Here is a 13,900-nt window from a genome sequence, read left to right as displayed (position 1 = left end):
AAAGGGTTATGCCATGTATAAGGGTTTGATCCCTATTTCCAAATTGCTCTCTAGAAAGGTGAAACAAATTGACATTCTCAGTCACCTCTCCCATGGCAATATTCTACATTATCAAGATTATTCATCTTTTCTTTGCCAATCCCATGGGAAAGAAGTGGTATCTTATTACTTTAATTCTCACTGATTGATTCCTAATGAATGTTAATAGTTTTGTATGTTCGTTAGCCATTTTTGCATGACTAGAATTTCACGGGCAGAGCCTCCCTCCACTGATGGCTCCTAGTGAGGGTGGGGACTACCAGTTTCTTTGTTCTGCCTGAATTGTCTCACTAAAGTCTAGGTTTCATGGAATTCTCCCTGTTTCTTTTGTATTCAGAGAGCGAAACAACTCTCCAATACACTGAAAAAAATTGCAACCAGCCAGAAATTTACGAACTTCGATCTTTTCTACATGGATTTTGACTTCCGAGATCGTAAGTTGTGTTTGGAGTAGGTATTGACACAAGACAAAAGCAGTGGCTACAGTTTAGAGCCTGACTGAGCAGAACTTTTAGAAGCCAACAGGCAGTAGATTGGGCAGGGTGGCTCCCACACATTGGACACACTCACAGCTCTGAGTAGTGAAGAAAGATAAAGTGTGAGACCCTTTCAGCGAGGAGGGAAGCTTACCATCACCTCCTCATTTCACCATCATTTTAGAATCCCCGAAGCAATAGAGCCAATGACCAGTTGGAGACAGCTCTGGGCCGGGAGCCAGCAGATCAATGGAATCACCTACCTCATTCTTGCCAGTTGAGCAATGCCCTGCTTACCTGTGGGCTGAAGATGAGTGTGGCAGGAATGAGGGATAAGGCAGTGCCTCCCGTATGAATGCTGACTGACCTAGGGGTCCAGTGGCAGAACAGATTCCCAGCCCCCACACATGATGTAACTTATCAGAGTCTTTAAGGGAGGGACCTCGGATTTGCCTGTGGCAAAGTGGACAACCCATCTTCCAGCTTTCTGGAAAGAACGTCACTGTTTCTTTTCTAACATTCTGTCCGAACACAGGGGTCACTGAGGAGTGGCCGCACAAAAATGAGGGTGATTATCGGAGCTCCTGATTTATCCTTTACATCTTGACTCTGAAAAATTGTTATTTGTTGACTTTAATCCTCCCAGTCTCATTTTCATTGCTAAGCACTTGTTATACAAGAGAAAAGCCTCCTGTTGATTGACTGCCCTCTGAGATGACGCTAATGGAAAGCTTTACGGTGTATGCAAATGATGGGAGAGGTCTCATCCCGAGTTTATCATCTCTCTCTCCCTGCCACCAACACCCCCAACCCCAGCATCTGGGATGAAGCAGATGGCCATCATGAATTATCAAGCTTTACATTAGCTGACACGTAGGGCATTGCATACTCTCGTACTTCAATCCTGAACAGCTTTTCAACAAGACTGATCTCCCTTAAGTAGATTTCCTGCCTAGGCGATACATAATTCTCTCCTGGGGAAAGACGTTTTGATAAATAACCTCTCATTAAAATGCAGAGCTAAAGACTCATTAATGAATTCCTGGTGTAAACAAATGCACCACCAAGTGATCTTTGATGATCATCAACCTTGAATATAGATAAAGTTATTAAAAATATAATAATGTCTAACATTCACATGGGACTTTTCATTTTCCAAAGTAATCTCTAGCTCTGTCATTTATTGTCTTTGGGAATGTAGGCAATTCCCTGAACATGTCTAAACTCTCCTTTCCAGACCTGGAAATGGGGCTGCCATATCAACGTAACAGATCTTCATGATGATTGTATGGGGGAAAAAAATGTAATTCTCCTAAATGCTGTGCCTGGTACATAGCTGGTGCCCAGGAAAGAATAGGGTCCCCTCACACCCTTGCTACTCAATGTATGGCTCAGGATGAGCAGTATCCACACCACCTGGGGGCTAGTTATAAATGCAGAGCCCCAGGCTCCACTCCTAATTAGGACCTACCTAATTGGAATTTGCATTTTAACATAATCCACAGATGACCCAGATGCACCTTACAATTTAATAAATGGGGCTCCGTAATGCTCCAAGGTTAAGAATTTAGTTAGTCGGGGCGCCTGGGTGGCTCAGTTGGTTAAGCGACTGCCTTCGGCTCAGGTCATGATCCCAGGGTCCTGGGATCGAGTCCCACATCGGGCTCCCAGCTCAGCGGGAGGCCTGCTTCTCCCTCTCCCACTCCCCCTGCTTGTGTTCCTGCTCTCGCTGTCTCTGTCTCTGTCAAATAAATAAATAAAATCTTTTAAAAAAAAAAAAAGAATTTAGTTAGTCATCCGATTTTTACTAAGTCTTACCATGTACATGTAGGTGCTGGGAATATAGCTGTCAGAAAAACAAAACAGCCCTTATCTTCATCAAGGATAGGGAGAGAAGAGTTTTACCCTTGACTCAGTACTACCAGCTTTCCACTGATGACTGAACAGGCTGGAGGCAGAGGCTCATCGGCCCCTTCTTGTCCTCATGGCAACAATAAATGCAATATAAAAGCTAAAAGTTCAGTTAAACTGAACTGAACATTCTAAATCAAATGGCAGTGGGTCATCTTACTGAGAAACCTCCTCTGTATTTGTCCTTACTTGGCAACAATCATCAACAGTTGAAGGAATTTCCTGAGAGACATTTATTAAAAATAAATCTGAAGATCCAGTTTTGGTAGAGGCCTTCTTTGCCTTCTCCATAGGAAGTTAGTGGGTGCTCCACTAGGGAAGACGTACGGGCACAGATGGAGGGAGTGTGCAGACAGAGGATCTGGTGGCCTGCGATCTGCCCGCGTGAACAGCTGATACAGCGGAGGGCTCATTCACTCCCAGACCCAACTCCATGGGTAACCGCCACACCTGGGAAGCTCATCATCCCAGAAATCATGGAGGTGCAATGCGCTCTTGTAGAAAGAGCCCAGCATTCGCCACCAGATAGAACTGAGCCCCTATCCCAGCTCAGACACAGAATGACTGTGTAACCTTGAGTAGTTAAATAACCACTCTGCTTTGTTCTCTTTTGTGTAAGGTAACAATCAGTAAACCAGGGAGCAGGTGGGGGGGGCGGGGGACCTGGGGGTTATGTGAGGATTGAGACAACACTGCGATGTGGTGAGAACCCTCTTATGACATCCTCCCACCACCACTGTCATCAGTATATGCAAAGCACCTACTACACTCTTCTAGGGCTTATCATAGAAGGAGAATAAATGTTGATTCTCTTCCAATGTCCAACCCACCTCCCAACACCAGTCATACCCGGGGACCACTTTGGGTGCCCTAGAGGAAGCCATGGTGGAAATGTATCTCATTAGCACCGTGGTCTTGTGTTATCAGACTTAAAAACCGTATAGCCACTTATGAAACCTGCAGTCTTAAGGGTCACATGGAAATCTCCCCTCTCATTTCAGTGCTGTATTTGAGCTGATGACTGCATCACAAACATCCTCATTTCTCATATGAAATGTACAGTTCCACCCCCTGTGACAGAGCAAACTGCAGCTGAGGGTCGCTGTCCCTGGAGGGTGGGCATGAGCCCTATCTGTTCTCCATTCTGACAGCGTCAGTCCCACAGTGAAAGGCTATTGCTCATCTCCAAAGACTCTTTTTTGTCTCTTGCTGACTCATCCTCTAACTGGTTATGAGCTAAACAGAGGCAGCAATTTTTCCTCCCTTCAGGAAATGCCAGCTGGAGCAGGTGATGTCCTTTTTCTTTGTCTGTACCACACCTCCCAAACAGAGGAAGGAAAATGCCACTTGGCTGACAAGGCCATTTTTAGACTGACAGTTTAAATATACCAGCTGCCCTCAGTTTCCAAGACAACTCAATTGGAGTAAACTTGGTCTTAGTTCTCCCCACGTGGATGTTTGTAAAACAACCAATGACTTCATGGTGCTGACCAGAATTCCGATTTCTTGTTTTAAATATCTGCTAGTGTTGCTGTTTAGCAAGGAGCTACCAAGTGCTTATGACTCTTCTTCGATGATTCCTATGGCATCTCTGAAAAGCTGGTCATTGCTGATGACTACTTCGACTTTACAGATACAGAAAATACATTATGCACCAAATCCCAAGAGATCATTTGTGATCATTCAAGAAGTTTAATTCAGGTCTTCTGAGAAAATAGGAATTCATTTACCTATTTTTAATTGTGATCCCAGGCAGGAAGTAAACAGACCAACTTACCATGCTGCCCCTGCTTGGATCTCCTCCTTTACAATCAGTCAGAGGCTCCTGGGTGGCTCAGTTGGTTAAGCAACTGCCTTTGGCTCAGGTCACGATCCCAGGGTCCTGGGATCAAGTCCCATGTGGGGCTCCCTGCTCAGCGGGGAGTCTGCTTCTCCTTCTTCCTCTGCCCCTCCTCCCTCCTCATGCTCTCTCTTTCTCTCTCAAATAAATAAATAAGATCTTTTTAAAAAATTAAATAAAATAAAATCAGTCAGAGAAGAAATAAAGACCACTGGTATTGCATTTATTCTAAGAAAGCAAAATTTCCCCCTGAGATCAACAAATGTAAAAGGGTCACTTTGTCTAGCACTGGTCACAATACAGATAAAACCTTAAATTCTTGCCTGTGAGTTTCTGATTCTCCCTTTAAGTGTTATAATACTGATGTCCGCAGATTTGCAATGACTGGTAACCCTCACAGACACAATAATCATGTGGGAAAATGATGTTTTTCACTCTGAATAGACTGATGGTAGCCTTGGTAACCTGCGGCATTTCTTTTAATGCCTATTGGATTATTCTATATGATAAGCCAGTTCTTCTAAAGACTGGACTCCCTTGTAGTGAGGAGGGATAGGGACTTGTGCAGTGGCAAAAACATGTTTCCTGGCAGGAAGGAATATGTTATCACTGACTCCCAATAACAGCCAGATGCAAAATATGGAGGAGTGGCTCAGTGGCGGCCATTTTGCAGGAGAAGAAGCCAAAGGGAATTGATGATCCTGTATGTAGGACTTCAAACGACCAGCAGGAATTTTTTCCTGAGCTCTGACAAGGGCAGCAGTATTTGCAGCCCCTCGGGGAACAGGGGTTGGGTAGCAAGGAGGGGTGGCCTGCTGTGATATTAGGACTAATTACAAAAGCAGCATAGTACTGATTCAGCTCTGAGACAGGCTTCACTTGCACAGTCAAAGCCTCCGGTAGAATTTCCATTCCTTCTTTTGGGGCGAAATGGGGGGAACCAAGAGGGCACACACATCCCTGCTCTTGAGTCTTTGTGGAGAAGAGGGAAGAACTGGAAAAATTATAGCCGTGCCTACTCCCCTCTCTGGACGCCAAGGAAGGGAGGGCAGGGGAGACACGGGGAGCAGCCAGTTTCAAACCTTTCTCTCTGTTGGCTCTCTAGGGATTTGGAAATTTCCTTGAGGAGTTCTTCCTGACTGTATAAAATTACAGTATAGAGTTAATGGTGCTATTGCCTTGGAGCAACCGACAGTCTTGGTCTCTTACTCCTACTGAAGGGCAGTTTTACTGCTTCTCATCACTTTGGGGCTCATAATATTTCCTCTGTAGCCATACTCACTCTAAATGTGATGTTGAGATCATTTTATGTAATTGTATTTCTGAGAAACTGTACGATTTTTAATGGTGACGGCTTGACATATGCAGACAGCATCTGGAAATGGCAGCCCACGTGAAGAGATGTTAACAAGACATTTTAACTCCCCCCTCTTCTCTTGCAATACTCCCCCACTGACAAATGAGATGAATTTACATCGGTGTTGAATATTTCAGAGCTCACCTTTTCCCACCGCCCTCCTCCCTGCACAAACCACATTCACCCAACGCCGTCACACATTTTCTTCCTGAGCTAGAAAATCAAAAAAAAAAAAAAAAAAAAAAAGACCATACAGTGCCTGAGATAATAGCCCAGAGCGGCCACAACTGAGTAAAGCATCAGCCAGGCAGGCCCGTGGGCAGCTCTGACGTTTGGTCCACATGGTCCTTGCTCTCCAGCACTGACCGTCACTTAGAGAAGCGCGTCGCTAACCCTCTGGTTGTGTGTGCCCTGCAGTCGTGGACGAGTGGCGGAAGAGAGGCGGGCAGCCCTGGCAGCTCATTGAACCAGTCGATGGATTCCACCCCAATGAGGTACGTGCAGTCACACAGCGGTTGCTGAAGGCTATCTGGTAGGTTCGTTGTAAAAGGTAGTTATGCATCCATATGTTTGTTTTTATCCCCTTTGTTTTTATCCCCTTTTACTCCAGAAAGATGTACTCACATGTCTAAGATAGAAGATTCAATAAAAACCAACTGAAAATCAGAGTAAAAGACAAGTGAGACCGAAATGATGCCTGGCTTCCTGATTTAATGTCTGCAGTTCATATCATGTGTGCAGGGTAGTCCTGAGAAACTGCCAGCAGGAGCCGGCAGCATCAGCTCTGTTTTCGAGGGGCTGCCATAAAAAGGGGCATACGTCATGGCCTCCATAAAAAATAATAATAAGTCAAATACTCAAAAAAAAATCACAAGGATTCCTGGAAGAGAGACCTATGAGAAATTTCTTCTATGGATCTTTCCAGAAAGGACACTGGATGAGAGGAAAACAGTGTCCTTAGCAAAATCCTGCAGTAAGAGCTGTTTCTTATCTAAGATTCCAGGATACAATTCTGGAAAGCAGTTCTAATCTAGTCTCTTCACAGAGCAAGGCGAGCTAGAGGGTGGGACTCTGTCCCCTCCCACCCTCACCCTATCCATTATCCTAACTTCAACCAGGGAAGCTCTGCTTTTATCTTTCATACATACTGGACCTGCTTGTGATGTTCCTTCATTTAAAAAAAAAAAATGAAAGAAGTGTGGGAGTAGTCCTGCCACTTTTCAAATTTTGAAAGCCGGCAATCCTTTGCAACTCTAGTCTTTCTGGCCTAGCCTTTGGTAAGGACGGTGTGGCAGTGACAAGAGTCTAAACCGGAGAAGCAGTCCTGGTGTGCTCTCCCTGTGGCCTTGGTCTCGGTGGTCAGCCAGGCCACAGGGAGGGCTGACCATCCCCTTGGGAGCCTGAATGGCTTGACAGCCCACCTTCCCTCAAGCTGCAGGCTCACTGAGTACCCACAGGCAGGGCTAAGAACTGTCTCAAAGGAAACAAAAAAGAGTGCCACTCTATCTACAGATGAATACACAGTGGAGTCCCACAAATGCTGGGTAAATTGAAAGTGAGCATCGAATGCCCATCTCCCTGTTTTAAACAACTGAAAAAATAAATCTAAGTAATGCACCTCAGAATATCTAACTTTCCTGGGTATCGTGTGGATCAGCTGATCCAAAAGAATTATTGGCTAGAAGCTGGTTAAATATTAGAGTCTGCTCCCCACAGAATGATGACTTTCGTCTAAGAATGGTTTTTAATATGGAGACCTTCTTTCTGGCAATAATTAGGTTGTGGTTCTTGTCATTCCCGCATATCACAGAGTTGTACCTTTCTGATTCTAGAGAGAATTGTGGATATGAAGAAATGGTCAGAGAAGGAGTTAATTGGGAACAAACTAAAAAGGAGAGGGTCAAAATAGCTTTTTTTTTATCCTTTGGGACATACTTGTCTGATCCATCAAAAGACCATCCTGTCCCTGACACTTAAAATAATATTACGGTTCAAAGTCTGTTATATTAGGGCTCTATCTTGCACTCAAAGAGCTTTGCCTATAACTGATTATTGAGAACAGGGCCGAAAGCTGAAGATCGGGGGGGCGGGGGGCACCGGGCAGACTTAGTCGGGTAGAAGATGCGACTCTTGATCTCAAGGTCATGAGTTCAAGTCTCACGTTGGGCATAGAGCCTACTTACAATTAATTAATTAATTAAAACCAAAAAAGCAGAAAATCAGTGTGTGCCGAAATCACATGTTATTCCCGAGAGATTTGTTCCTGTGTGGGTAGTAGGTGAGGGCATGGTGAAGCCACATCCAAAGTGGGCAACAATGGGTTGCCATGCCCAAAACCTGCCTGTTTATCATATATTGAGTTAAAGAGTCCAGACTGCAACTTGCCATCCAAAAATGTTTATTGAGTGCCTAACACAATGAGAATTCAAGAGTGAACAAGAAGCTGCCCCTGCCATCTAAGGAGCTTATAGTCTAGAGGGGAAGAACGACAAGTGAACAGATAATTAAATATAAAGTGGTCGATGCCTCCAGCTGGGTGAGCATGGGGCTATGGGAGCACTCTATGGGGCAGGATGGGAGAGAGCAGTGTTCGGAAGTTTCCAGAGGAGCTCACTCAAAACTAAGAGCAAGAGTGAGTCAAGCGCAGGGGAAGAGGGAGGGGCTACACAAAGTGTTCTGAGCAGAGGAAACCGCATGGGCCAAGATCTGAATGCAGAAACAAAACAAAACAAAAAGCCAGCAGGGCACTTTGGAGGAAATAAAAGTGCTGGGACATAGAGAATGGGCGTGGGGTTGAGAGAGAGGAATCACGAGTACTTACTCAGGGACCAGATCACATAAGGTCTGCACGGGGTTTGACCTTTTTTCTGTGGGGAAGGAGGGGCCACTGAAGGTTTTTAAGCAAGAAAGAAAAAGAACCAGACTTGTGGTAGCGGCTGGAGAATGGTGTGGTGGGGCCCAGGGGAGTGGGGAGAAAGAGAAAGGTGTGTATTGGACAGATTTACACAGTTGAATCAACAGAACATGGCCATTTATTGGACGTAAGTGTGAAAGAGAAAGAGATGTTGGGGCGCCTGGGTGGCTTAGTCGGTTAAGCGACTGCGTTCGGCTCAGGTCATGATCCTGGAGTCCCGGGATCGAGGCCCACATCGGGCTCTCTGCTTGGTTGAGGAGTTTGCTTCTCCCTCTGACCCTCCCCCATCTCATGCTCTCTCTCTCTCTCAAATAAATAAATAAAATCTTAAAAAAAAAAAAAAGAAAAAAAGAGATGCTAAGCATGACACTTCTTTCATGACTTCAGAAATTGGATAGATGATTCTGTTGCTCACTGAGGTGAAGAACACAGAGGACAGGGTGGTTTGAAGAGGAGTTTGGCACACGTTAGATTAAAGGAGCCTGCAGGACATCCAAAATGGGAGTGTATTTTTAGCAGATAATATATAAGCAGAGCTCAGGAAGGGGTCTGGGCGGGAGCTACAGAGGTGCGCACATGAGCACATCGTGACTTAGAGCCTTGAAGAGGAGCCTCTTGTCATACCTGCAAACTCCCCTCCAGATAATGCCCCTTACAGCAGAGGCAGTGTTGATGGATCCTTTTAGAACCTTATGTTATTATTTTAAAAACTAATAACTTAAAATTGCCACACATGTGTGCGCATGCACACACACACACACACACACAAGCAAATGATCCACAAAACATAGGGAGCTATGGGAGTCCACATCTTTTCCATCTTAAAAGAGCCAGATGGGCAAAGTTGGTCTAAGGACCTCCTATTAATTGCATGGACATAATACCAACCAAAGGAGTAGACTCAGGCCATGTTCACATGCACTCCCACCAATTCCTGAACATCTGAGCAAAAACAGTTGGTACGGGCCCTTAACCACCAAGGGGGAAGCAGGGTTTATACTATTAGCCTATTTCTTTCTAAAACCCTACAAGAGAAGTGGTGGGAGTGTTGATTCAATTGTTCCAATTTTCTTAGGAAGACAAGTTTAATTAAGTATAAACATGAGTTGTGTTGAACAGTTCAAATTCATGATTGATACATTATAATTTTTTAACCAAATTATATCTAAATCTACACCCTTTGCTTATATTTTAATGGAAAATAACCAGGCATAGAAAAAAATCTTAGTATAGACTGACAACTGCTTTACCTTTTCAGCTCACTCCCTAAATGTAGAACCAGAGTTTTAAGAAGTATCTTCTTCAATAGGAGGGGGAAAGTAGGTTACAATGCAGACTTGAGAGTTGATGGGATTTGGTGGGTGGGAAGGAGATGACTCATAGGACTGGGCATCTGGATGAACAGAAATGAAAAATACCAAGGCAAGGAACCCCAAAGAGGAAGGGGCAGACTTAAGCATTCTGAATTTGGGGTGCCTGCGCAATATCCAGATGGAACTGTCTAAATCACCATTAGATCAAATTGATGGGTTCTGATCTCAGAAGAGGGAGCTGGCCTGGAGACACAGGTTTGGAAATCATCAGTATCTAATTGAGAACTGGAGACACTTGCAGGAATGAGATTGGCCCATGGGGTCAAATTGTGACCATTGCCCATCACAGAAGGACCCACTGGAGAGGAGACCCAGGAGACCATTTGAGGCCTCCAGTAAGAACAGGTATAGTAGAGAGGGGAGAATAACTGACTGAGAAACTGCTGACCAAATGCAGAGAAAGTTTGACTTATAAAAGAAAGGATATGGCAAAGACCCAAGACCCAGATTTGTGGCCTATGGAAGCCACAGCAATTCTACCAATTCAAATGCTTTTTAAAATCTCTGCAAAGCTAAGCCTCTGAAGAGGTTCTTAAAAGACCTCTGGGCCTAGAACCAGACAATAGTAAACAGAAAATGTTGGAAGAGCCACAGACATAACATCAAGTCCAGTGTCCCTGGCTACTCTGAGACCACCCAGCTAAGCTTCCCTGACACCTCCTGCCTTAGCAGCTTTGCCCAGCAGAGCTCTCTGCAAGACCACCTCCTCTCCTCTCATGATGCCAGTAGCAGCTCAAACCATCCTCCTAAAACTCTTCCTGCAAGCAACACATTTTCCATGACATCAACTCCCCGACGTTCTCTTGAGCCCTGAACCTTGTGCATTGCTTGAGGCAGATATAAGATACTAATCAGTGGATTGGTTTTAAATTACATATATATATTTGGCTTCCATATTTATTATGTGTATAATCGGTTATTAAATGTTAACAGCCTCCAGGTCTTTGTTTAGCTCAGAGTGGAAGCCCCTGGGAACCCAGGGTCCTGAGTGGACTTGTGGAGTCCCTCAAAGAAGGAAACGATGTTGGCAGTGGGGAGGGTAGAGAGGAGGGCCTTCTGGGCCAAGGAACCTTCAGACACTTTAGGCTAGTCCTGCCCCGTGCACCGGGGACCGTGTCTGTTCAGTTTGCTTTATACATAAAGCCAGCTAGCAACAGTGGCTCGGGAATGACACCCTGAGTCAGCACAGAGAGGCTAGGGCTGGGAATTTACATTTCCCATGGATGTAAATGTTTAAATACATCTTACACTGTTGGCATGTTGTTGGTTTACAAATTTAAAATTAATTGGGACAGGGATACGTGGGTGGCTCAGTCGGTTGAGCGTCTGACTCTTGTTTTTGGCTCAGGTCATGATCTTGGGGTCGTGGGATGGAGCCCCACGTCAGGCTCTGCACTGGGCGTGGAGCCTGCTTAAGATTCTCTCTCCTTCAGCCCCTCCCCCTGCTTGCTCACATGTGTGTGCTCTCTATCTCTCTCTCTCTCTGAATAAAAATTAAATTAAATTAATTGGGTCCAATAGACCGTGTTTCTGGGCAGATTAAGAGCCCAGAGAAGCAGAGCCATGCCTTCCCTGTGGTAAGGGCTTCCCTGCAGGAGTTTAAAAGCAGTCTTACCAAGATAGCCCAGAAATGTTCTTCCTACAGGAAAAATAAATTCAGAGTATATTTTTAACTTTGGTCTCATAAAAGCCCAGAGTTAAATTTAGCAAGGGTTCAACTTACAAGGGATCAGGGATAAGTTTTTGGTGAAACCTATGCAATCTTGCTTTGAATTGCATTTATTTTTTTTTAATATTATAAAAAGGTAGTTACTGTTTAGGGTTTGACTATAGTTGTCTTACTAATGAGTTCTATTTTTGTAGCAAAATACATAAAATGAGTTAATGAAGAAGGAATGTGAAGGGATCCTGGGCTGCGTCCAGCTGTGACCCCTGCTGGGCTTCTGTGGTGTCCAGGTGTGTCTCATGAGCATGTGGGGTGGACCCAACGGTGTGTATTTAGGGGGAGGACCAGACGCTCTCCTGGAGAGGGGCTCAGCATAAGCCCAAATATGGTTAAGCAAAGAAGAGTGGCTCCGTTTAAAAACTGTCATCAGAAGGGAGCGAGAGGCCAGAAGCCATATGGTGGCTCTTACCAGAAACTGCACGGGGTTCCTAGCCTCCCCTTCCCCTCTCCCGAGACTCCTGCCTCGAACCTGAGGGATTCTGGGGCTGCACATCAACACTGAAAGATCTGTTTCGCCAGACTCCACCTAAGACAACAGGGTGTTAAGTCCCCCTGCCTTGTCGCCCCTTCTGGGAGAATTTCGCAGAGGAGCCTTTAGAGCGGACCAGGGACCATGGCGTGCTTTGGGCACCGCGAGGGTTCCTCTGTGGCGGCAGCAGGCAGACAGGTGCGTGGCCATATCCCAAAAAGCCCTGGGGCTGCAGGAGTGCCTGCAAGAAAGCACCAGGGCTCCTCAGAGCGCAGCCAGCTGAGGAAGCGGCCCACCTCCTGGCTTGGCGGGGAGGAGGGGGGGTTTGCACGAGGGCAGCACCACGCACATGGCCCCTGTGAGCACTCACCGCAGCGGGGGCCCTGCCAGGGCACGCAGGCACAAAGGGGGAGACTCCCAAGGGCCTGACTCCGTTAACCAGAAAGTGCCACCGAACCAGAACCTCCTATCCCCTGGCATTCTGCCAGGGACGCTCTGGGGGGACGTCCCCCCACGCACGTGTGCGGTAGGGGAGGCGAGCGACGCAGCCCGCGAACCCCTTCCGTGCGCGCTCTGTTCCCCTGTCCCGAGGTCAAACGTGAGAGATGCGTGACAAAAGTCTCCACTGGTGAAATAAATTAGCTTGCGCCCATCTGATGGAATGTCACGCACTGAATAAACACAGTGATATCGAGCTACCTTTAGTGACACAGAAATACGTTTGTAATATAGAGCGGAGTAAACAAAAGCGGATTACAGATTGTGGGGGCGATTCCTCAACTGTATGCATTTGTCAACACTCGCGAAGCTGTTTATCACAAGAAGTTAATTCCACCGTGCGTAAATTACACCTCAGAAAGAACAGACTATAAAATTATATTTGCGGAAGGATCCACTTGGTGTGTGCATGTGTGTGTGCGCACACGTGTGTATGTGTGCGGGCAGGGGCAGGGCCCTGCACCCAGGGTTAACGTGGGCTACCTCTATTATAATTACAGGTGACTTGCACTTATTGTTTCCTCTTTTTGCTTAATTGTCTTTTCAAATTTTTCTCAGATGAATAGGGATTGCTTTACTATTTTAAACTATGACCAGGGAAGCACAAAAGAATATTCATGTTCAGGGAACAGCTAACCCGGAGTAATGAGGGGAAGGGTGGTTGTGCTTTGCCCTGTGTATCATGGGAGTTCCAACAGGAGGCTGGTTATAGGAGGAACCCGCAGTAGATGCTCAGTAAATGTTTGTCACATGAGTGAGTGATTAGAGTGGGTCATTTTATCACAAGTCTCTAGTTTAATAATAACCATGCCACTCTTGCTTTAGGCCCAATGTATTAGCAGTGCACACTCATAAATATTTTCATCTCCATTAGAGTGACAGCCAACTAATTGCTTTCAAACCAAACAGTTACTGTAGGCACAAAGCGGAGCTCTTTCCTTTTAACTTTCCTCTTCTTATCCTCACCCCATCTCCTCTTTTATTAATTTAGACTGGGAAATAAATAACCACAAATGTCTTGGTTTCACACAATTGTTAGGAAGACAGCTTAGGTGTACCAAGTAGAAAGGCAGAAAACAAAACAGGAAAACCAGTATTTTTCCACAGACCTGGTGGCAGCCTCCTTTGTTGAGAAATAGCCAGAAAAACAACCACAAGACCAGTCTTCTGTCTTCGGAAAACACTGCTTGCTTAGTGTGTGAGATAGGAGCAGCCCCTTCCTGGAAACCTGCTGGCTTGATAGTTAGCCTGGCGCGGGGCGGGGGGGGGGGGGGGGGGGGGGGGGGGGGGGGGGGGG

General features: G+C 45.7%; 1 protein-coding gene across 4 annotated transcripts in view; it reads left to right on the top strand.

Annotated features, from left to right (window-relative positions):
* Positions 1-13,900, top strand: part of AOAH (acyloxyacyl hydrolase) — a 181,530-nt gene that overhangs the window by 152,242 nt on the left and 15,388 nt on the right. For 3 of the 4 annotated variants that reach the window (XM_044919905.1, XM_021699288.1, XR_002480850.1), the window contains 2 exons: positions 377-473; positions 6,041-6,117. In XM_044919905.1, the coding sequence (XP_044775840.1) occupies positions 377-473; positions 6,041-6,117 (174 nt within the window). The remainder of the gene's footprint in view (positions 1-376; positions 474-6,040; positions 6,118-13,900) is intronic. The other variant, XM_021699289.1, reaches the window with a different exon arrangement.

The sequence above is a fragment of the Neomonachus schauinslandi genome, chromosome 12 (genome assembly GCF_002201575.2).
Source record: "Neomonachus schauinslandi chromosome 12, ASM220157v2, whole genome shotgun sequence".
NCBI lineage: Eukaryota > Metazoa > Chordata > Mammalia > Carnivora > Phocidae > Neomonachus > Neomonachus schauinslandi.
The sequence above is the reverse complement of the archived record's forward strand: the minus strand, read 5'-3'. Positions and strand labels throughout refer to the sequence as shown.